The sequence below is a fragment of the Hakea prostrata genome, chromosome 8, assembly GCF_041222555.1.
Source record: "Hakea prostrata isolate BN-2017 chromosome 8, UWA_Hpros_2, whole genome shotgun sequence".
In the NCBI taxonomy this organism is placed as follows: Eukaryota; Viridiplantae; Streptophyta; class Magnoliopsida; order Proteales; family Proteaceae; genus Hakea; species Hakea prostrata.
This window is the reverse complement of record NC_142607.1, coordinates 49,159,755-49,184,929: the sequence shown is the minus strand read 5'-3', so window position 1 is coordinate 49,184,929 and position 25,175 is coordinate 49,159,755. Positions and strand designations below refer to the sequence as shown.

At 38.3% G+C, this 25,175-nt stretch overlaps 3 protein-coding genes across 4 annotated transcripts; all 3 read right to left on the bottom strand.

Moving 5' to 3' along the window:
* Window positions 1–553: 553 nt before the first annotated feature.
* LOC149008381 (uncharacterized) lies at window positions 554–9,274 on the bottom strand. The gene is made up of 6 exons (XM_089165829.1): window positions 8,932–9,274; window positions 8,780–8,822; window positions 8,612–8,692; window positions 3,816–4,008; window positions 2,178–2,445; window positions 554–1,445 (listed from the first exon to the last, which is right to left on the bottom strand). Exons 1-6 carry the CDS (start codon window positions 8,986–8,988, stop codon window positions 1,239–1,241), a joined length of 849 nt encoding a protein of 282 aa, XP_089021955.1. The 5' UTR covers window positions 8,989–9,274; the 3' UTR covers window positions 554–1,238.
* A 1,081-nt stretch (window positions 9,275–10,355) lies between these two features.
* On the bottom strand, window positions 10,356–15,868 carry LOC149008380 (peroxisomal adenine nucleotide carrier 1-like). The gene is made up of 5 exons (XM_089167319.1): window positions 15,549–15,868; window positions 12,602–12,833; window positions 12,184–12,330; window positions 10,985–11,145; window positions 10,356–10,897 (listed from the first exon to the last, which is right to left on the bottom strand). The coding sequence occupies exons 1-5, from the start codon at window positions 15,689–15,691 to the stop codon at window positions 10,618–10,620; spliced, it is 963 nt and encodes a 320-aa protein (XP_089023445.1). The 5' UTR covers window positions 15,692–15,868; the 3' UTR covers window positions 10,356–10,617.
* A 957-nt stretch (window positions 15,869–16,825) lies between these two features.
* On the bottom strand, window positions 16,826–24,406 carry LOC149008379 (AUGMIN subunit 2-like). 2 transcript variants are annotated; one of them, XM_089166519.1, is made up of 6 exons: window positions 23,948–24,177; window positions 23,607–23,732; window positions 22,111–22,215; window positions 19,876–19,944; window positions 19,372–19,485; window positions 16,826–17,423 (listed from the first exon to the last, which is right to left on the bottom strand). In XM_089166519.1, exons 2-6 carry the CDS (start codon window positions 23,715–23,717, stop codon window positions 17,112–17,114), a joined length of 711 nt encoding a protein of 236 aa, XP_089022645.1. In that variant the 5' UTR covers window positions 23,718–23,732; window positions 23,948–24,177; the 3' UTR covers window positions 16,826–17,111. The 2 variants fall into 2 exon arrangements, with proteins under 2 accessions (XP_089022645.1, XP_089022644.1); XM_089166518.1 differs by lacking the exon at window positions 23,948–24,177 and adding an exon at window positions 24,186–24,406 and having other exon boundaries at window positions 16,879–17,423.
* Between the last annotated feature and the right edge of the window lie 769 nt (window positions 24,407–25,175).

Genomic DNA, 25,175 nt, shown 5'->3' with positions numbered 1-25,175 from the left:
TCCGAATCCGCCAGAAATTTAGAGAAGGCATCCGAAGTTAAATTCAGAACTTTATCGAATGTCCGATAAACCATTCGATTATTGATTGGTGATTGTCATTTTTTTTTTTTTCCAATTATCCTTTCTAAAGAAAAGTATTTATTACTTTACTTTAATTGGATAATTCTAAATCCGATTAGGTTAATCCAGTTCATCCCTTCAAGAGAAAAAAAATATTGAATACTTTACTCTATTTGGATAAATTTTTATCCGGATATTATCAGTTCCGATAAGCAATTATCTAATCCGGTAAGAAAATTTTCGGATACAAATATCCTTAAACGAATACGAATGTGAATTCAAACGGATTTCAACTATCCATTTACAGGCCCGTCTAGTACGGACAGCCTGAGGGGGTGACAAAGAGTTACCTGTCAAACTAATTCTACAGAATGCGGGTAAGTCTCAAATTTTACATGTGAATTGGATCGCAAGAAAGAGATAAATGCTAATTGTCCAAAGCATTACTGCTTATTGAAGAACCAAACAGGTGGAAATCAACAACCCAGGAGTAAATGGGTTTAACTATGGAAATTGCCTTCTTTAAAATATTGGACTAGAGATTATTTAAACATAAGCACAAAATTTAGGCTAACCGCAAGATTTATAATGGTTCGACAAATGTCTACTCTTTTCTAACCTTACAGAGAATTCTGGTAATTTAAAAATTCCAGACTAGATCCAATCTGTTAAGGATGAGAAAATGTCTATGCCTTAAATTCTAATCTTAAAAGTCTTACCATGGTGAACAATTGCAAATGAAGTGAGTGATAAATGATGTTATCATCAATGCTGGGTTGGTAGAAGACTCGTACTTCTAAGTGAAAATGTTATAGGTTCGATCCTTGCAAATGGCATTCATCCTTATATGTTAAGCACAAAAACTTTCCTTCCACTTACAAAGTAAATTTTCAGTGCATCGTTTGTATTGGTGAGCATCAAAACTAAGTAAAGAAATCATTCCCCAACAGCAGAACCATCAGACTGTCCAACAGAAGTGCCCAAAAGACATGTATATTTCACAGTATATATGTTGGGAATATTTAGCCATCAAATATATACTGTCAAAAATGAAAGAATACATGTGTATTTCACAGTAACAAATATTCTATATAAAGTTTGACTAATGGGGCCAAAGCCCAAAAACTTCTCTCTACGGTCTACCCTGGGTTCATACAAATGAGGATTTCAAATTCTTTTTAAACTGTAACAGTGAACAAATAGATCTTTAGAACCGCAGCCAGAGCTAGCTGCAATAGGAATATTGCAGCCACAATTAAGAACCATCTTTCACCAGCTGACTGGAGATGAGCTCGGAGATTAAGAGCAACAAATATTGCTGACATGAATCCTGCAACACCTGCAACTACCCACCTGAACACTTCCAGAGGTACCACAGATAGACACTGCAATCAAATGCCAGGAAAACATTGATAGGTCAAATAAAGCCCATGAGAGATGGTTTGGTCTTATTGGAACCGCTAGTTTAAAGGGGGGGGGGGGGGGGGAAACAGTAAAACTGAAGGGGATATGAACACAGGTGTACTTCACACTTTGAGATGGTTTAAGGGGGGGGGGTGTAACGTGTGTCAACACAATCATGAAGATTCATCATTCAGGAAAATTTTGTTATTTCCAAGCAGGAAGATTGTTCTCTTAATCTTTAGAAAAGCCCTGCCTCAAGTGTCACCACCGACCATAAGCTTTGGTGATGAATGAAAAAATAGGACAGTTGAGAGAAAGTGTCGTGCAGACAAGTCAAAACTGACCCAAGTACATGAGAAAATGAATCGACTAAAACTCCCTACTCCTGATATAATTAAAAATATATGGAGAATACAATCATCTAAATCTGACCCTCATATTCTTTAGTAAGCCAGAAGAATTTTATCATGAAGCCAGTGATGGAATGGAGATTGCTATATCAGTCAATTGAGGGGTTAAACGCCCTGAAGTGATTCTTTTACTTCTTTTCAAAGTCAAAACACATAACAGTTGGTTAGTCAATTATTTCATAATTGGGGAGATCAAGGTCACACACATAACAGAACAAACCACCCCCCCCCCCCCCCCCCCCAAAAAAGGAGAAAGTGAGAAATGCAAGAGACAGAATAGAAAAACTGGAACTCTGAACTTACCAAGGCAGGAATGAAGATAAAGAGGGAGTAACCATATAGACATAACAGCTGAACGAAGCCAGATGGAGCCGAAAAGTATTTTAGAATGACATACAAGCCAAGAGGAACAATGGTGACATAGCCGTAAAACAAACCAGCAGACCAAGTCACCATATTTATGTCATAGTTCCATTCCTTATTCTGCAGTTTGTGTGCCAAGTATGTTGCAAATGTGCCAATGGATGCAGCTACAAATATAAGGGTGGTACATATCCAAAATGGCCCATACCTGCTTTCCATTCAGATTCAACATCCAGACATTAAAACAACAAACACTGAAGAGAGGAAATGAAAATGAAGAAAAGCTATGAAAGAAATACAACAACAAAAACAAGCCTTTTATCAACAAAAAGGGATCGGCTATGAAAGAAAAACAAACTTTACAATATTTTAAAACAAGGCAAAGGCACACAAAAATTGAAAAGTCACAGCTTTTACCAAGGTCACACAAATTGTGAACGACAAACTTTAAGGACATAAAAAAGATTTTTTCACTTCTCAGTGGAACTTGAATTCATTCTCCAGTTCAACCAACTCCAATACTTAGGATATGAGTGCAAGATCAACTCAGAATCCAAGCCAAAGGAAAACTGCAACCCTCCACAAGCCATTAAATTCGTTCATCTATCCAACTTCTTAAAAAATGACATTGACTTAAGTTTCGTGTTAAAAATAAAGTGATAGATGAGATTCAGAATGAATTGAAAGGAAGGGGCCAAAGAGGCGTTCGTGATTAGGTTCATTTCTAATCCTAACTTGCTTGTTGACTTTCACTCATTAGATGTTTAGAATCATGTGTGAATTTGTTTCAATGCAAAGAACTTCCTTAGGCATGTTTACTTCTTTATGCAGCCACTTATTCTATTTCCCTTTTAATACAAGGGAATCTCCAGCTTCAAACAATGTTGTTTCTCCTTTCAGAATGTTCATATTTTACAAGAGGATACATTTTGGCTGCATTTACAATTCTCATTTTAAGTTGTGAATAATTCTATGTATATTTCAGCACTTATTTTGGTTCTAGTCTTCAGACTATCAAATCACAATTAACAAATAATGGAGAATTGGAAGTGTTGAGTGTCAGTGATACTGCAGGGGATATTTTGGGTATATAGTTCTGGTTTTAATTGCTGTGTAATGTTGTATACTTAGATTGTAATTCTCACTAAGTTATGTAAATCAGCATAGTAGGAAAGAAGAATATGAGGGAATCCATAGTGTGATTAATTAGAATTTGTCACGGTACATCAATTAGAAAACTGTTTAACAAGCTTAACTGAGCATATAATTAAGAAAGAATACCAACTGAAGAGAACTTGAAGAGATCCCTGAGGCTAGTTGAAACAGCAGGACGAATGCCGCCATATCAGCCCCAAGATTCTTAAAATCTTGACACAATAAGGCAGATAATAGCTTAATACCATCTTATCATCATCATGACCTGCTAATCTTCTCTTCTGTGCTAAAGAAAGGATCTAATGTCCTGCTAATCTTGCAGTCATAAATTAAAACCGCTAATCTGTTCTTCTGTGACTGCTAATCTTTTAATCTGCAAACTGATTATCTAATCACATCTATCATGGAGGAATGAGAACTTACAGGTCTGGGTTACTTGCAGTCTTTTCAGAAAAGCTTCCTTTAAATGGAAAAAGTGAGTCTTTAATCCTCTCCAATACATCTGAAGTGTCCACATCGAAGTATGGCTTGTAAGCAGCAACTGTGAATGCTCGAAACCAACCGCTCGACTGAGGTTCATCAGAACTAACGCCAATTTCTGGTTTAGAGAAAGTATCTACAACAACACAAGTACACAACACAATTTTAGTGATAGAAAGTCACAGAAAGCTTGTGACTTTTATTCTCTTGTATTTTCCCTTGTTGGTTGTTTGCTTGTCTTCTAATATATTATTTATTTCATCCAAAAAAAAAGTCACAGAAAGGCAGTGAATGCAAAGAAAGAATGCTAACCACTAACAATGGCTCAAATGACTGCAGTTGAAACTCTAGTAATCATGTAAATATTCAAATGAGCTGAAAGACAATAACTCTGAGAAGAAAACATTTCAACAGTTTAAAAGATACATCCACTCATCCTGATGCAGATCCAGCCCCAAATTAAGCTAATCTTCCTAAGAATAGGCCTAGGGTTAAGTCATACAGGTGTTGGGCCTTCACTGAATGAGTTTCCTTTGCAATCGGCCAACTCAACGGACCTGAAAAATGGGTACATGAGTTGTGTACGAAAATTCCTTTACTTAGTCTTTTTTTTGGGTCTAGTCCTTATAGAGTTGATACATATTATTTAATCAGTCCTTTATTAGAGTTGATACGCGTATTTAATTAGTCGTATTAAGGCTGATGTATGTTATTTAATTGTCCTTGTGATAGTAAATGGAAAGTCCTTGCAAGGTTGAACTATAAAACTAAACTTCAATTAGAGTTTGTTTTAAATTCAATTAAGTTGCCAGAGGACAACTAGGATCCCAAACTAGCATTTGTTAATGCTACATAGCGACCCATTGCATATAATAGCTAGACAATTCAGATAGTCAATAAAATCAACTATTGTAGCCTATGTGTTTGTTGGTCTGAGAGAAGAACATGCTCCAGCACTGGTAAGGCATCTCCAGGTGCTCAAGTGAAAGGGTCTCCAGTGAAGTAAAACGGAGATTCCTATACGGATATGTATTCAGCCAACCATTAGTTCTGCCCACCATCACAGCTTATCACAAGGCTCTTCCAAGTATTTGGTAAGTCAGCAATCTCCTATCCCCCTTCCATTTTGCTGCCTTATTATTTTTCTTGAATTTTCGGAGAAGTAATTTAAACCAAATTGCAGGAATTAGAAGAGCTAGGGCAGACCTAAGATAACCTTAAGAGAAGTGGTGAGAAAGGATATGCATAGGTTAGGCCTTGTATCTAGTATGGCCTCAAACATAGTTGATTAGTTGGGACAAAGTTTGTTGTTATTGGTGGTGGTGTTGTTTCAGATTCCCTTAGATACCAAAATTTCCAAGTCAGATCTATGCCAATCTGACCGCTGGAATTGAATCAAATTTGGAGAAACCCTTCCCCACATATTAGGTCTATAATTCCCCCATCTTACAGCTCCATCCAAGTCCTCTAGACCCACTAACCAAAGAAGTCCTATTAGGATTCAAACCAATTTGAGTACTCTCAAACCATTCATCAGATTTATCATTTATCCACTCTTCATTGAATTTAGCCAATTTAACCCAAAATACCCCTCTAAAGCCTAGTTCAAAAATCTGGTTTTGGGTTAATTCATTGGAGATCTTTGAAGAACTGACCCTCATTCAACTGAGGCTACATTATATCCACCATAGAGATGACATCTTCAACCAGAGAAAAAGAAGGAAAAAAAATTCAGCATACCAAAGGAAAAAAAAAAAAGATAGGTTATCTATACAAAGTTATATTTATTGAAACCTCAGAGAAAACCTACGAGTTGGTACTTTAACCCAAATCATATAAACCCCCAAAATGGAGAGTAAGAACTAGGACCTGATCTTGTATAGATTCAGTAACTCCATATCTTGGGCATATAAAGTTGGCCCATCAACAATTGAAAAAGACCCAGGAACACAGCCCAGAACACAAATAATAACTCTTTTTTAAGCCCAATCAATTTGAAACCAGCCTCTGCTACATCACCTCTGCCTAGCTGACAAGGTTCAGTTTTGGTCCTGCTGACAAAATCAGAACCCTACAAGATAGGATCATGGGGAAGTGAGAACAGAAATGAAAGAGGGATATCGATTGTGAGAATAGGCCTAGAGGATGGAACAGATGGTAGAGTTTCTCACTCTCACAGAGGACTCCTTTCTAATTTGTTTCTCGCAGCTATTGTCAAACAACCAGAACATTCATTCAAACTTTGTTGTTCCATTTAGCTTGAAGGTAGGCCCTTTTGTACAGTGGCAAGGAAGTACTAAGCTCTTACGGAGACTTCTTCCTAGAAGTTTTGACCAATTAATGAGCTTTATATTTGCAGAAGGTCTCACAAATAACAAGGAAACTGACTTACAGGCTGACCTTAGACATCACAAACGACTAATTAATGCACTTCTTTTTTAGCACATATTGCTCCTGAAACTTGACTAAGTCTCAGACTGGAAACAAAGATCTCCTTTTCAGCAAACATGCATTAATTAGTCTTGATCCATGTTTAACTAAAGCAACTGAAACTTGGGCTAGAATAGTTAGGCCATACACCAGAACCAACTGAAAAAACTTTAGGCCTGGTGCCTCTCTTATTGTGATGGTACCATTTAGTATATGGTTTATCATCATCTAAAGGATTCCTCATTTCTTCGGGGGAATCTACTTTGCCTCCCTACCAGATTATCAGCATGACTTGGTTTCCCTGAATTTGATGCCAGCTCCCTCTATGGATTGAATCTTCCCTTTGACCTTCACAGTCTCAACACCTATAACTATATGTTCAAAGTCCAGAGCTGATGAAACATAAGTTCCATTACTACTATAAGAAATACCGACTTATATTAGTATTCTTGTTAAGTATGTTTTGTATTTCTTATAACAGTAACAGAACTTATGTCTTTGAAAATTTGTAGCTGAAAACTAGTTGCAGCTATGAGTTTTCTGTTATCTTGACATTGCTAGGCAAGATAAGAGAAAATTGGAATAGTTTAATTTCCAGAGGAAAATAATGAAGAGGTTAGATAAACATATAGGAAAATAAAGGATGTAGTTTCAAGTTTCTGATAAAAATTGTTTCAAGATGGAGCCTGCCAAGAATGGGTTTACATCTTTCTTTTTTTCCTAAGATATTTGATTCTTCTTCCACTTGGGAGTTTTCAAACAGACTAATTGTTTCCTTTTCCCTCAGGCTATATGAGAACATACCCAATTCATTTTAAAAAGGGGAAAACATGTTGGAAGGCTATCAAAAAGAAGTGAGGCAACTCCACCAAGTTTCAGGTTTAGAAATACAGGGGCACTGCTGAATCATTACAAGATCCTTCTGCAGAAAAAGCAAAAGTGAAAGCTTTAAACCAACCTGCATCTTTACTCCATAAAATTGTCGCAAACTGATGGGGATTAGGTAGGATGAATCCTCCCCTGTAACAGGATTACTAGTAAATCCTAAATTAGAAATTCAATCAACTTACAAAGTCTAAGTCAACTTTTATGGTGGGTTCAAATTCTGGTCAAAGGTGGGAAGCTGTTAGCTTAGAAAATCTCAAATTACTGTGATGATTCAGTGGCAAGATTTAACTCAAGGATCAAACAGAAAAATCTGGAATCAAGAACAAAATTTAGGAGAATTTTAACCACAGGCGATCAGATGTTCTTATAAACCTAAATCTCTGATCAAACAATTCTCAAGGATCCCTTGAAATTCCCAGAAGTTGGAAAGGATCCGCTGGAGAGATTAGCTGATTCAGCAGATCTCTAGATGAACAAAACAGTGCATCCACCAGGTTCAGTTTGGTGGTTCTGTTCTGTGAATCAAATCTCACCGCTAATAGAATTTTGCACCCACCCACCCCCCACCCCCAAAAAGAAAAAAATAAAGAAAGAAACACAACTCCAAGAACAGATAAAATAAAACCCCAACAGGCACAAAAGAATGAATAACATTACTTACTCGAGAAAAAGAAAGACAGATTATAAAGAATCCGAACTATGGCTTCCCACCAAAAAACATAAATCAAAAGCACACTGATCCCGAGGATTTCAACTCTCACTGAGGTAACACAGTAGCTCCACTGAACCAAACCAGTGGTTCTTTCATCATAAAATCATATGTTGCTCAATTTTGTTGACCAGATCTAACTCAGTTTCCTAATTGAAGTTAACAATAAAAGGAGCTCTCCAACTAAGCTTGTGAAGGACTCCTAACTGTCAACCACTTCTCCCCCTCTCTAAGTACAATAAGACTTGGAGAAATTAAGCACATAGAATACAGCATAAACAAATTGAAAGTCAATGAAATAAACAAAACAAACAGACATTATGCTTTGAGAAGAACAGAACCAACTTACTACTGGATAAAGGAAAGAATTAGTATTATTAAAGATGCTTATCACCCTAATCTATGCAGATTACAAAGACAGCTTCCAGATAGATAAATTACATAAATAAATAATTCAATAATAACTACTACTGTATTCCTTCAGATTATATTGGTTTGTGATCTGCGTTGTCACTCTATCAGTGAAATCAGTAGGAAAAAAATGTTGATCTGACAACTCCCACCATTCAAACCATTAAAATTAGACTTTCTCTATTTGGTCTACATGAGGCATGTACATAATTGGATTTGCACCAATGAATCAAGGCATCGACAAGCATTTTATTTTTGAAAAAAAAAATGAAAATCGAAAGAACCAAAGAAAAACGCCTACCATCAGCATCACGCGGGGGACGATAAGCAGCGGCGATCTTTCCTTGAGCTTCAGCAGGTGGAAATGTCTGAAGATTTGAATCTGCAAGCAAAAACCATGAACAAAACTAATTCAAACAAGATGGCGAGGATTCGATGAGCAAAAAGCCTACTGAAAACAATCTCTAACCAGCGAATTTGACGGTGACATGCCCTGGATCTGAAGCCGCCTGCTGTTAATGCAAAGATAACATCCGACATCAAGAGAGAGAATCCAGATCGACCATAAAGGGAAGAAAACAAAGAAGAAGAGAAGAATTGAGAAGGGGAGAGAATTCTTACTGGCACAGATCCGGAGACCTTTTGATTGTCGAGACTGGTGTAGCCGCTCGACATCATTTTTTCCACGAATGTAAATTTGCAGGAAAGCTATACCTCTCTGTGTGTTTCTTAATTCCCTTCGCTGAAGACGAATGACGAATCTTGGTTTCCCTCCCTCAGCGATGGCCAATTTCGGAGATCGCTGAAGGCCACGTTTGGTTAACACTGTCAATGCCTTTATAATCACCCCAAGACCAAGTGGAGAAAATAAACTACGTTAGGTCTATTTAGTATTTACTGTATAGATCCATTTAGTACACAAAAGGTCAACGGTCCAATAGAAATGCAGAAGAACTTCTTATTGAAGAAAGCATCTCGGGATCTGCAGATTCCTATCAGAATCGGCTGTGGTCAACACGATTTTGATCAATCTACATACAAAATCCAGTTTTTGGATCGATAAATCAGTTGATTTCATACCTGATTCCCACATTTCTATCAAAATTGGTTTGAATTTTGATTAATCCCAAATTTAATAAATTCAAGTTCTTCACCCAAAAAAATTAAATTCATATGCAAAACAAATTCAAATATTTTCAGTTTTAAACCTAGAACAAATTCTAGGGTTTTTAAGGACCAAATATGTTCTTTAATCGATCACTTGTCAATTTTAAGAGGATAAAATTCCATACAATCCATATGGACAGAGACCTACACTAATACTCTCATGTGTCTCTCTCGCGCTTCTTTACAAATAAAATATACATACCATATACCTGGAACAACAAACGTTTCCTTTTAACTTTTCTAGCAAATCAACCTCTCAATGGCCCAGATCCCAAGCTGGGGCAGAACCATTTCAGGGCCTCCAACTTTTTAAAATTTTCCCTCTGACCCTCTTTTCATGTGTAAAATATCAATACATGGCCCCTTAATTTTTTTAATTAAATTTCTCCTATAGCCTTCTTTCCATGTGTAAAATCTCAGTCCTTACCCTACGTAGAGATCTTCTCCACCCAAATTGCCCATGCCCCCATCCCTCGCCTTTTGTGAGTGCAGGGTGAGTGGAGAAGATTTGGCTCCACTTGACCCTCCAATTGGAGAATTTTTAATGCTAAAAACAACGAATAGAAAAGTCATTGTGTTTCGTATAAAATATCAACGCAACCCCCCTTGATGTTAAATCCTGACTCTACCCCTGATCACAAGCTCCTCCTGCAAGGATCGTAATTGCAGCTCCTATCTACGGTTGTAATACAAAATCAGGAAAGGAAGAAAAGAGTCGTCAATACCGTGCTACACATCCATTAAGAGATGCATTTAGGCAACAATTTGAAGCTGACAAACATGCAGATCAAAGAAGGGACATCTCCCTCTCACATATACAAGCCAGGACTCTGATTCCTTGAGCAAATATTACATAAAAAGCATTGAAAAAACTAGGATAATCAATGTCAATTGCACTGTGTAGCCTCAAGTTAAAAGAAGAGATTGATCGTTCTCTAAAACATAACAATCTAAAACCACAACTTCTTATACAATTAAACTTCTGCTGGCGTGACCTGCAGTTTGTTCCAAAGTTATTACAGTTACACGCCATTCTGAGCCGCACTTTTACCTTGGCTACAAAATTCATCTGGGATTGAAAAACAATCGAACCCACGTCTTATTTATAAAAGATCCACACTTACACAATCCGCATTGCCATTATGCACTTTTTAATCTACCTCGCACGGCCAACAGATACCTCTGGAGTGCAAGCATCAAGACCCATGTGGTCCTCGTGATTTTCTCCTTGATCATGAGAAGCAGAGCAGAGCTTAGCACAGTCTTCAGAATTTGAGCCTGCAATCCTTTGAAAAAACCTGGTAGCCCTTCTCTTTTCCAAATTGCATATGATACAGAGGACATAGTTTTGGACGACTTGGGTCGAGCCTCCTCAGACCCATCATCTTCTGGGTCAGCAGCCTGGATCATTACTTTGCACCTGTACGAATACCATGCATGTCACACATAAATTTGCCAACCATCAAAAGCAAAACCTGGCAGGAACTAGGTACAAATGAATGACTACCTAATAGCAGGATATGTCAAGAAGGTGGCTATACTCTTTGAGACGGCCCCTAGTACAAAAGCTGAAAATGCCGAAATGGCTCCCCTCGAAGATTCTCCACCTGCTTTGTCGCTCTTCTGCCTATTCAACATTCTTTGTTTCAGCTGATCAAATACTGTGTACTGCAACGGAAAATACAAATATTCATCTCAGTTTACTTTATGTTCTACAAGTGACAAAGTATATAACTTGCATTCTTTAAGGAAAATAAATGTTCAGCATGACTGTGACTGAACAAAAATTACCATTTATACAACAGATTATTATATTAAGTAATAGGGCCGGTCATAACCAAGCCCAATCACTAGTCATGTTAGCTTAGGCAGACCTGAAGTAAATTACAAGCATGGTGATTTAATTTTCCAGATTTGAGTCCAAAAGCTTTACCAATTAGTATCATTTTACTTTTTATCCCACAAAAGAAAAGGGAGCTTTAACAATTTCACCAGTAATAAAAATCTGTAACACACAAATGCGTAACCAAAAATGTGACTCAACTCAGATGACTTGGCCAAATTGAAACCTGGCTAACAAAGGACTTCCAGGCCTTTGGCCTAAACAGTTCAATGGGTTCATGCTAACCCCACAACCACATGGGTCAGGTCAAATTGAGTTGAATGGTTCCCGAATGCAATGAATAGCACTTAATACCCCATGTGAGTGGCCCCAGGGATATGAGGAGTCAAACTCAGCAGGAAGAACCCAGGTACAGGATAGCCTGGATCAAGTTACAGAATACACATTTAACATGGAGGGGGATTCAGATATTCCCACTAAATTCAGACATGCTGAACCAAGATTGACCATACTGGATGATTACAAGTTATAACTTCTCTGACAACAGTACATCAAGAAATCTTAAGTGAAGGCTCACTTGCACTAGTTTTTGAGTAAATTTCCAAAAGGCAATCATCAACCCGTAGGATGACTAGGATGGTTCAATCTGAAGATCTACAAGAAAAACACTGACAGCATCAGAATCATCCATTGATGAATTTAGTTGGGCTGAGATTTTTGTAAGTAGGCAACATGCACATAATGATAACTAAAAGCAGGGGGTGGTGGAGAATTAAAATAATTGACATTAAGATAGCTTCAAGAGGAAATCATCAACCAGGCAGCGCATACAAATATTCAAACAATAGAACAAGGTCAAGTACCTGAATAGCTGGGTTAGAGGTCAAAAGAAGGGATATCCCAAGGCCATCGAATGCTTCACTCCAAGTTCCTTCTGAAAGGGTTCTCCACAGCCCTTTGGATTTTCCAAAAGCACTTGTCTGCATCCTTGATGATGCTGTATCCAGAGGCTATAAAGATAAAATAAGAAATTATAAAAACTGAAGCTGCAGAACCCTTTGGTTTTTTATGATACATGAAAGCAGATAAGAATTGAAGATATCTCAATGCATTTGGACTCATCAGACTAATGTCATATAGCAATGATAGGCTCAAGTTACATCATCAATCCTACAACTACAGTGGACCATGAAAGAAACATCTAATGTGGTACTACATTTAAGCAGTCTGAATATTTGACATCTTTGAAGTCGAAAAGCATCTCTACAAGACATAACCTACCTGTGTTAGTATGGCATTGCAAGCACCAGCAACGGCAGCAAGAATCAAGTTTTCTTTGGTCCCAATGGACTTTCTTCCACTTGTCCTCAGATACAGTTTTTTGAAGTAGCTGTATCCATAGAAGTAGACAAACTGTGATATGAACGACTGCAGGTTCTTGGTCCCAAGCCCTTGGTACAATGAGAGAACCTTACCAGTTGAAATTGCTTCCAAGAAAACATCTGATAGGTGCCTACACAAATTTTTTTTAAAAAGAAATCATATAAACCATTTTAGGTGCATAATTTTTGCATTACTAATCTATAAGCCCTTGATCTTAGAAACATAGAACAGTCAGGAGGTAACCCTGAATTAATTAATAGGACCAGATAACAAACAAACATTGGGAACTTCTGGATCTAAGGGTTTAACACCCCCCTCCCCCCAAAAAAAAAAATTTATATATATATATATAGTGCACACAGCTCCTGCTACCACAAGAACTGGGAGGGGAAAATGAATGCAGCCTTTCCTTGTGGTGAATAAATGAATGCAGCCTTCTTACCCGTGGTCTGTAGGAATGGCTAATTCCAAGTCACGAGCCCAAAATCAACAGGTTGCAATAGCTAACATATGATAAAAGTAAAGAAAATAAAATAAGGAACTCAAGGAACTAAGTATTTAAATACAAAAAGGAGGAAAAAAATGGGATTTGGGGGGATCACAGTGCACAATGCTCTTGCTACTGCAGGGTCTGGAAGGGACAAAGGTAGGCTGTACCCAAGTTAAGACCGCACAATAGCAAACTTATGAGAAAAGTAGAAGAAAATAAGTTCTGTTTATTGACTGAACTCAAAGAAACAACTATATTGCATTAAAAAGAAAAAAGAAATTAAAAGACAGGTCCGGAAAAGGTCCAGGATGCAGCAGAAAAAGCAACAAATAAAGAAGAAAGATTTTCCAAAGGAATCCACCGATAAGGTCCTCAACATCCACCAAGAATAAAAGTCAACTATCCAACTTCAAAATCTGGAGTCACACAAGTGGAAGAAAAGGAATTGCACCACTAAATTTTCTTTATTTTTGGGCTAACAAGGGTACCAGGCCTTCAGCTTGATTGTTACCCCGGGTCCATGTGAGCCCCACAGTCACAAGACCACGTCTACGCAAGATGTATCAAGCCAGACACTTGAAGCCTGGGATTTTGTTCAAGATCGAACGGTAAAACATACAAAGAGAGGCTTCCCAATGCCAACACACCCAAAAGTGAAATTTCATCTTCATCTTTGACAACAGAAAAAAATCCTGAGAACACAAAGCCAACAGCAGTCTGGACATACCTTAGACATACTAAGTAACAGCGTACGGAAATCAAAAGGCCGGAAAAGAAAAAAAAAAGAAGAAGAAGAAGAAAAGAGAGAGAGATTTTAAAATTTTGATGAAAAAACCGGTAATCACCTATTCGTCAGATGTGTGCACAAAAATGAGTTTATGCCAACTTATCAAAAACAACATGAAAATAATTATTCTCTAGAACTGTATAGTTCAGAGAACATTACATCAACAATGTGCATGGACAGCAATTCTGTGTACCAAATAGAAGAGGAAGATCTACAAACATGCATATTTTAAGGTAGACAAAAAAAAGCTTGGAGTGGAGAGCTCTGATACATGATAAATTGTGAGACAATCATTTGAGGTGGTACTGGCATGTGCATTGAAGATGTCCAAATGCACGGATAAAGAAAGTGATGTAATTCGAATTGAAGGAACTAAAACAGCAAGAGGCAAAGCATCAAATAATAGAAGAGAGATAAGAATCTGCATGGACTAGAGTTGACAACAGGTACAGGTGTGTGTGGAGTTGAATCATGAACCAAAACCAAAATGTTGAGGTAAGGCTTGGTTCAGTAGAACAAAAAATTTAAAGAGTGCACAAAACTGGAATCAGACACGTTAACAACAAGAACCAAAGTCAGAACAATAACTCAGCCTTATCTAACAGAATGGAGTGAGCTACATGGATTCTTAAAACAACAATGAATATAGTAAAAACGAAAGAAAGATATCACAACCAAAACAAGAAAAAGTCCAAAATAACCAACCAAGGTTGGCCACACAGATCCTTGCCCTCCAATCAGCTCTATTCAGAGTCATACTACGAACAAAACCTAAACTACGCATGTCTTTCATCACTACCTCTAGGATACTTTTAGGGCTGCTCCAAGTGCTTTAGACCTTCAATCCAAATCAAATCACTCCTCAAGCGTAACACCACTCCTTTTAAGACCAACTACACAATAAACACACTTCTTGCAAGCACCAACCTCAACAAACCCAGCTAGAATTCTGATATGTAAGTACTGAGACAAGCGACATATTCCCCCGCCCCCACAACCCCAAAAAAAAAAACCAGCAGGCCTGCCGCCATGGATGATCTCCTTGGTGTGGTCCCTTCATCATCAAGGTCGCTGCTCCCCCTCCTATCTCCTCCCCGTCTCTAGGGGGTGGTCTGGAGTTCCCACCTCAGTAACTCATCCCTGCCATCTAGAGAGAGCCTTTCCTCCCTTCACTTCGTTCCCCTTACCATAGTCGGAGCTTCTAGTTCGGTCTACGCTGGTGTAATTAGATTGATGAAGTATACACTAAACACGATGGATTTTAGGGGGGAAGAGAAAGAGAGAGAGAGGACAATCATCATCAATAATTAACAAAAACAAGCGACAAAATCCAAACCTTGTTCAATACGTCTAGCACAAAAAAACAAGTAAACGTTCAGAATAACGAAATTAACCAAGCAATTGATCCGATAATTTACAAGCCCAACTAAGTTTATGAACCTGTAAACACAGCATGACAGATAAAGTTCAAGAATCTGTAAACACAGCACAGTAGATAATTTCCAAATGGTAGATCAACAAACATTTATAGGTTGAATAAGTAGGGAATAGAAAGATCAACAGCACACCTGTATTTTGCCCGACCTTGAACCCGAACTTCAGCCTGGAATTTGGTCTTGCAGGTATCGAGGGGATAGAGAATTGTAGTACTCAGCAGAGCTCCAATGGCACCCGAAGTCGCCTCCGTTAAGGATTCGAAATCTAGAGCCATGTGTGCGATATGAGAGCTTCAGAAAATATGAATTCGCTGTAGAAGACTCTGCCAGGCCTTCGATTACATGGAGATCACTTTGAATTGAAGATGTATCAAAACATTGATATGTAGGTAGCTACTTATATGGAACTTCGATCAGTTGCTTATTTTATTGAAATTGGAAAAACTCATGAGCATGGGCGACTGTTTTGTCGTCTGTGTCTGAATAAAACGTCACCGAACAATGACGCGGTGATGGGTCAACCCGGGAACAACCAGAAAAAATGGAATCCCACGTGGTTCATAGAAATCAAACCACCGAAGCTCGCAAAATTCACGTTTAAGATATGGTGGTTTGAAAAAGTCGAAGGGTAAACATCAAATGGCATCGACCGGCGGTCGGTTAGGTGTCCACTTCGACCGGAATGGTCTGAACTGAACGGGGAAGGCCACCCTAGACCCATGGTTCAAGTAAACGGAATCGAGACCAATTTCCCCGCCGAATCAACTGATTCTGTTTACTCAAACCATTTGCCATCTCCGTCTCCCTATCATCAAGTCAGACCCCACAGTCCGAACCCTCAGCCACATTGGGTCCGATCGCCTGCCAGTCACAAGGACAGTATATGCTCCGATGTTTTTTCACCACAAAATTAGGTTGGGCCCTTTCCACAAGTCCAAATCGTCTCCCCAAATGAGACTCGGATGACAATTGACCACGAATTACAAGGGGTCCATGGGGTTAGGGTGATGTAGTTTTCATTTTAAATTATTTTATTATTTTTTACTTGGAAGCCCCACATAAGTTGGGTTTTAACGCTATCGGGGAGCTTCGGGGGATGATCCACACTCCCCATCCCGCCTCTAATTTTTCAAACATGGGCATCATACCAATTTTGTGGTGTACTCCCCTATTGGACACGTGATCTATACCCCTACTTGTGGGCTCCACATTTGAATATAGACAAAATGAATCAGATGAAACACCAACTGAGACTTTTTCTAAATTTGTGGGGGAAAAAGTGTGAAGGAAAAACACACTTCTACTTTGATAGGTAAAGAACTCTAATTTAGTTGGCTTTAACCATATATGTAATCTAGGAGTAGAAATATTATATTCTAGATGATCCAACTGGTTGAATCAGAGGAGTTTGATCAGTGTGGAAGGAGATGGTCATCGATACCATTAAGATATTAGATCTCAACGAAAAAAAAAGAAATACCATGACAACAATCAAAGAAGATAAATTAACATAATGCAAGGCAGATGCTACAAACATTCAATGTTGATGATAGAGAAGCTGGCTAGAATTACTGCAAAGGTGAAAGATTGCATACATGGAGAAGACCATACCAGTGAATGAAAGCACAGAAAAAAAGACAAACATATTGACAAGAGTATACATGTAGGTGATAAAAATGGCATTTTGTTTCTATCCTAATTGATTAAAGCAGCCTTCTTGATTGAAGGAGGCCAAGATAATCTCCTCTGGCTCATGCCATCAACATTAGGGTCACCTTCCTCAGTTCGCTCTTCTTCCTCCAACCTTGGTTCCTCCCGCCAAGGAGGTGGCGTGACACAATCAGAATATCCTCCCATACCTTGAGAAGAATGCCTGGGCGTTGTGGTGGGTAATGAAGAACCAACTCGCAATTTTTGAAGTGCAGAAAACGTTTCTCTTGTTGCAGACATGGCTTCAAAGAACCGGGTGCATGATGCCAGTGCAACAGGGATTGGTCGGAGCATTTCCTTCATCAATCAAAGCAAGTCAGAGAGAAAGAGTATCAGCATTGCATTGAATGCATTAACTTATTTAGGAAGGGGATCTATAGATTGTGTAAATTTTCTACAGGTACAAGAATCAGAAAATCAATAAAACCACTTAGAAGTCACCTAAAAGTTTCAAACAGCAAAAACAACAGTTTCAACGCAATAGATTGTCGAACAGTATCAGATCAAACAATGAATTAACCCAATAAACAAGGAAAAACGCTTGACACTGATTCAGTAATCTATGAACCACGCTGTTTGAGTCAGTAGTTTATGTATCTGTGTATGACCCAGAATACATAGGATATTGCCATGCGCGAATATAAGATATTAGGGCCCAACTGAGGTTGGTATTGGAAACAAAGCACTTAAAGAATAGGAATTGATGGTTGAAATTTGAAGGGTTGGGGCTTGATAGGGCTGCATTCAGGAATCTAGCAGAACTAGGGCTTGCTGACAAGATTGACAAGGTTTCTTAGGTAGCAATGAAATCTCAGTTAATAGACAAAAAGGGCCGCAAAATACACTAAATTTGGTTGCTGTGTAAGGTTTAGTGGGCAGCAGTTTGAGTGTCAAGCTATCAACTCCCTAATTAAAAGAAAATCCTGAAGCATATGAGTGTCACAACAAGCTATAAACTCCCAAATTAAAAGAAAATTCCGAAGCATATGAGTGTCCCAACAACAAGACAATGCCTTATCCCAGCTAAATGGGGTATATGAGGGTCCATAAAACAAATTTCAGGAAGCAGTAACTTCAAAGAGTTCCCAGAAGAAGAATCTTTTATGTCTCTACAGCAATAGCCAAGAAGCACAAAATGAAGAAACCATTCTTAAATATGAAACCCCAAACCCCACCCACCACCATGGTAGAAAGAATACTACCAACCACTATTTCCACTAAAGAACCCAAAAAACAGGAATATGCCCTTAAATTCCCTTACCTACCTATTAAAATAACAAAATTCTACATAGATTAAAATAGCTTATAATTATTTTGGTCAAACGAACAAAATAACTCAACTTGCATCCCACAAAAGGAAAATAATCCTATGCTTGGACAACAACATTGATGAAGCAGTGAAGCACTTGAGGGATTCGTGCCACCTCTCTTCAATTTTCCATTATGAATGGTTATCTTGTGAAATGGGAAGACCACAAGCAACTGCACATACACCTTTCCACCCTTTACCCCTTGTGAGGGGGCTGACGAGTGCATTCATTATGTCCCGTACACGCATTTGAAGAACTGAAATTATCAGAAACAGATGAGCCAACCTCAGCCACAAGCTGTGGCGATAATTCCTTAAGTCAAGCGTATGTTAAAGCAGAAGTATTTTTTATGAAGGCTAACGTTCAGCTTTGTAAAATCAAAGGAAACAATGTTGACAAAAAATAATGTTTCATTGAAAATCTTTTAGCAGTCTCAGTGCTGATGTTTGGCAGTTTGCCAAAAGCATTGAACTGGAACTTCCACTGCCAAAAGTAAAGTAACATAGACCAATCACTGGAGGAGGTGCTTACTGCAATCCTGGCGAAGAAGTGGAACATCGAGGACTTCAGCAGTGTTTTGTAACTTCTGTTTTGTTATTTGAATACCTAAAGATCTTGTATTCAAAGGTTCAATCATAGAGAGCTGTTGATGGACTCAGAAAAACTACAGAATTCCAGCTCTCTGGCCTAGGTAAAATGTGATCTCAAAGTTCCTGTTGGGTGGGGGTGGGGGTGTTGCCCCCCCCCCCCCCTTGCTGATCTTTCCTTGAGGGCGGGTGGGGGGGCGCTGATTTTTTTTTATCATAATTAACCAGAATGGTGACAAGATGAGGGAAACTACCATAAATTGAGCTGACATGCTCAGCCTGTGCTACTAGTAATAGGGGCTAGATAAGATAAATTGGAGAAAAATCCTACTTTTTCTGTAAACATACCCCCCATACAGATGGCGGCTCTCTGAAATTTTGGCTCCACTGGAAATCTGCAACAGATGCTGTAAGTGCCCCATAGTCACTAGCAGCCTTAAGCAACAATTCTGAAAATTGCTTCTGCATGAATAGAAGCAGAATATGTTAGTACCTGCAAATTCGACTTCTTTTATACACTGGCAAACATTAAGGCTAGTTTTTAGGTAGATCATAACAAAGAGCCTACAAATTCAACATAGAGAGAAGTATTCTCAGTGTACATCTGTAGTTCACACCCACTTTAGTGGCTTAGCTAACTCATCTAAGAGATCCATAATGGAAAATTAGGCTAGTCAAATACTTAGTCATCTAAAATCTTCAAAGCACGTACCAAAGCAAGAGGAATTTGAAGATAAACAGATACAACATTGTTTATTTGCACATAAAACAAAAAGAACAATAACAGGATTTGAGATCAGATAAAGCATGATAATAAAATGGGACAATTATTCTTTTGAGGAATAACCATACCTGATATTCTGCTTCCACTGGGATGCAGTCTAGCGAATATGGTTGTTGAAGTCGAGCTATGATGCGATCCTGGCCAACAAGCATTATCACAGAAAACACTAATATTAAGAAATCATCCTGTAAGCAGAAAAGGAGTACACAGGGTGAAAGCCAAAAGGCCCAAAACTATATTTTGAGGAAGGAACAAAAGGTAGGATAAAAGCCAAGAACAGAATCAGTGAATAATACAAGGGATAGTAGCAGTTGGTTTAATAGCATTCAAGAATCAAGAGCCAAAGATACTGCAAAGGAAGAAATAGGTACAGATCTAACTGAAGCCTGTCTAAGTTAGATAGAAACATTTTCAGATCAAGATTGAACTGATAAGTCTCTTAAAGGTGAAAATATGAGGCAAGTCATTGCAAGTTTGGAGAACACTCTCCTTTTCTTTCCTCCTGGTTGATGACAAAATGTGGAGTGATAAGTTCAAGGTCCCCCACTGTGTCTAAACAATTAAAAATGACAATCAATTATTTCAGGTAGCAGGACTGAAGAATCACTAATTTGACTCTTCAACCTCAGGTTTGTCAAATTTGCAGGTAGCATGGGGAATTTGTAAGTCACTTGCTTATTCATTGTGATTTCGAAAAGAAATATGATACCACTTCCTAGTTCTCTTGCAAGCTCTGGAATTAGCTTGGTTTTAAAAGACACCCTTTTTTTCATAAGCAGGGGATTTGTGAAAACATATTCTTGTGAAATCCTGCAGATGGAGTTTTGGCTGGTGAATGAACAACTAAATAAGGGAAGAAAGCAGTTCTGAAAGTAAACTATGTGAAAATCGATTAGCTGATATGATTCCGGCGGCTCATTGGATTACCAACCTAGACAACTTCTGAATTTTATTTCATTATCTTGTCAGCAAGTGGGAAAAAATGTCATGAAATCAAGAATGCTAAAAGAGAGAATACCACACAAATGAATACACTGTTGTAAACCCATACACAAACCATATGCTAGGATATGCTAATCAAGTAGCAACATGGAAAACCCTGAAGCTGACAGACCTTATTCTTAGTCTCCCTTCTCTACTATCATATGATGCTTGTATAATCAACACCAACTTCTAGTTTCTCTTTCACATTTCCTAAAACCATTCCTAAACGTTATCCACAATCCTTGTTTAATTTCTATTCCCTTCCCTTATCTGCTGATTCTATCACCCTAAGTTCACTTTACTGAGCACTGTATCTCTTCTCATGATCCTTATTCCTGAATGGATTTCCTAAAAAATTTGAATGCAGCTAAGGGTGTGTCCAATTGAAGCAATTGGGCCACAGAAAACTTATTATGAGGCCTTGCGATTTGTACTTTTGGAGTTAGTGATAATTCAGAGCCTTGTTTGCTGATTGCCTCAGAAAAATTCTTCCATTGAATTCTCTTCTTAATCCGCAATTTCATATTCCTTGTGCCAGTAGAATATTTCCATATTCATAATCAAATTGTTGGATTGTCCTGAAACTTTAGCACTTTATTCTCTGCCTTCAATCAAAAATCTGACCTTTACTCTTGATATCCTGTTATCAGATTTCTCCAAGTTTTGGTCCCTTTTTCCTGGATTCTGAAACTATTGTTGGCTTAACCTCTGCATCTATAAATTTGCTTCTTAGAAATCTAAAAGCTTAATACTGTTCACTATCTTCTTAAAAGAATTAACAGATTCAATGCTTAGAAGCAATCCTAGCTTGGGTTTGGCATGTAAAGGAGCTTGATTCCACAAGGTAAAATGACTCAGATTCAGGGGCTTGTGCAAGGAAAATGAGGGAACCTCTAATGCATGTTGATGTACAAACAAGGAAAAGAAAACCAGTGTGCATTCCATCTGCCAAAGACATGAGATATGAGCCAAACGAGATGCTCAAATTCACCCAAAAAAATGTGATGCTCAAGAATCTGCAAGGTTTAAGAACCAAGAACTTCCAACAATGGATACTTCATCCATAATAAGATTTATAAAATACTCCCTACTGCTTCTATCTGATGTAGAACAAAATGGAAATTTGTCACACTTTAGATCACAAAAGACATCCCAGTAAAATAAATATAAAATGGAGAAAATATTTACACATAAACTACCTTATTCCTGTAAAGTGAGTTTAGTAAAGGAACAAATGGAAATTTGTCACACTTTAGATCACAAAAGACATCCCAGTAAAAGAAATATAAAATGAAGAAAATAATTCCCACATAAACTACCTTATTCTGAATTACATCCTGAAGGATAGCCGTAATCCTCGCTAATGTCTCAATCTTCTTCTCCATTTCATCTACATGTGTTAGATGCGCCACATTCTTATCATCCTAACATTCAGAAACATAGTTGAATAATAAGAATGATCAAATATATTCAGAAAAATATTGTAAATAGGGCTAATTACATATAGACCCCTTGTGTTTGTAATCAATTACATATACTACCCCAGAAAAAAAATCAATTACAGATGACCCACTACTGTTAAGAAATGAAAGCTATAAATGGGCAGTTTTGCTGAAGCAATAAAGAGCCATCTGTAATTGATTTTTTTTCAAGGGTGGTAGATGTAATTAATTGCAAACATGGGGGTCTATATGTAATTTGCCCTTGTAAATAAGGTTAAGAGACTCAAATTAAAGCACAAGGAACAACCAAACTTCACATCCTGCAACAGTAACAAGGACATCACTCAAGGATTTAGGACTTATTTGAGGAGCCACAGAAACATGCAGCCGCATGTCACTTCATTAGGGCTAGATGGCTGTGTAGTTCCTTCTCTTATTTTGTTGCACTTTTATGTGGGAACACATTATTATCTCATTTTGTTGTATTGTTGTCATTTGTTTATATATCAAGAGGTCTTTGTACTCATTAAAGGAGCACAATGAAAGTATAAGGAACCTGAGAAATCACTCGCTTTTTCTCCAGCATGAGTGGCTATGAAATCCTTGGAGCAAATCCTAGATGGTTTGACACAGAGATACAAATCCATCTTCTTCTTCTTCTCCTCCTGCTTCTTCTTCTATGCACTCCTCCTCAAACTCTGTATGCCAAGCCATCCCTGCTCGATCCTCCCAAATTAATTGTTCTTTGTTCCACCATATTTTTCCAACTCTGTCTTCATTTCTTAGGAGTATTCCATCTGTTCTCTTGAGTTTGTACATATTAGTGTAAGTATCTAACAGTCTGCTTGCCAGTGGCTGATTACCGCTAGAGTGAGAGCCGCCAATTGATGATGGCTCTGGAAGTATGATAGTCTAGCATGTCCCTAATGGAACTTAACCTATTGTGTGAACACTAGATTGGTCTAACCTAATATAAGATAGGTTAAAGGGCTTCATTTAACACATCCATCAGCTCTAGATCTTTTGGCTTATCAGGTCAAGTACCAAACATTTTAAGATATCTGCCCTTAAGGATAGTTTGTCAGCAACAATTTAATTATTCATTCTTCTTTACGAGGTGTTAAGAGTAAACTGAATTGTTGAAATCATCTGATTTAATACAATGGCGGACTAAATTGCTAAAATCATCTGGTTCAACCAAGTTATGGATAATTAGAGTAGTCGATCCCAGCTACTTAATGTCACTATGTGAATTACTGTTAATCATAAATTTCTCTAATCGTTTTTGCAAAGGATATATCAGATACGGTCTGGGAACTGTAAAGGGAGAGAGATCTACAAAGCATGTGAAGATTGTTTACAATATAACTCACCTTCCGACCTTGAAGTTCTACTTGCAAATCTGCTACTTTTCGTTGCACCATAGAAAGCTCTCTTAAGACTTTAATCAACTCATCACTTTTGTCACCACTACTAGAGAACATATTTTGCAGGTCTTCCTACCAAAAAAATTAACAATGCTCAAGGATTAGTTGATAGCATCTAACATGGCCACTTCAAAAGTCAATAAGAGTGAACGCCATTAGGAGGTTCAGTGCAAGGTTTAAAATGTTCAGCTAAGCACAAGTGCGGAAGCAATTCAAATGCGATTTATCTGTATCGAGGCGACACACTTACCAAACATCTGAGATATGAATAGATACCCAGCTCTTACCTTACATTGATAAGAACATTTGACCCAGCCAGAGATCAGAGGCCGAAATTACACCGGAGACAACTCCAAGAAAGAAACATCCTCCGAAAAATTAGAATATTGCATCAAATTTCAATGCTATCCATAATCGTAATCTCTATAATTCGGATAACAGATAAACGATAAAGAATCAATTTTTCCGATTCATGGAGACGCATCATCAATTCTGAAATTTGGACGAAGAGAACAAAAGATTTACCTGAGATGAAGGGGGAGGAACGGAGAAACCGAGATCCGCTGCGATGGATAACGCATCGGACATTCCTCCAAGCCGTCGAGTAGGTTTTTTGCCAACCCAATCGCTGCCTATCGACATGGTTAGCTGGTGGAAGTTGCGTTTCACAAACGAGAAATGATTTGAAGGTCTGTATATCTGTGTGATTTCCCACTAGAGAAATTCAAAATTGATTCAGTTGGTTTTTTCTTCTTTTCCTTTTCTTTTTAATTTATTTTTTTTTGGTGAGATTTCATTAATGAAGGCAACCCAGGGAAACGATACCCTCTGCACCTGGGGGGGGCCCTCGTCCGGTACGGTGGCCTCCGCGGGGGGGCGCCCATTTCGCCCTGTTTGGGGCCTTTTCACTCCTCCTGGTCCTACATCAATGTACCCTTTGCTGGGGGGTGGGTTCTGGCTTGCTGGTTTCTCGCCTGTTTTCCCCTTGGTGTTGCTCTCGCCCGCGCTTCCCCCTGCCTCCCGTCCGGTTTGGCGTGCGCGGCCTTTGTTTTGCGCCCCCTCCTGCTTCTTGGGGGCCTCGGCCGCTTCTGGTTGTTGTTGTCGTCCGGTCCTGGGGCTGCGTGGCGTCTCTCCGTTTGTTGGGTTGCTGCTCGCCCATGCTCTTTGGGCCTTTTCTTCCTCCTCCGGTTTCCCTCTCTTCCCTGGCGCGCATCCTGTCCCTGTGTGCGGCTTCTCTCTTTCTTCTCCTTTTAAATTTTTACTCTACTTAACTTGGGGTTAAATTAAGGTGTGGTCTCTACTCTCTACTATCTTAGATATTACGTTGAGATCCCTTCAAAGAGCCTCAATCGAAACCAAATTTCAATTAAATCCAAAATATGATCAAATTATAACGATATATAACTTCTAAGAATATAATTTATCATTTATCCTACTATTCCATTAATCTTAATTTGATCATTTATGATAGAGTAAATTGCACTTGCACTCCAAAATGGACATGAAAGTATTGAG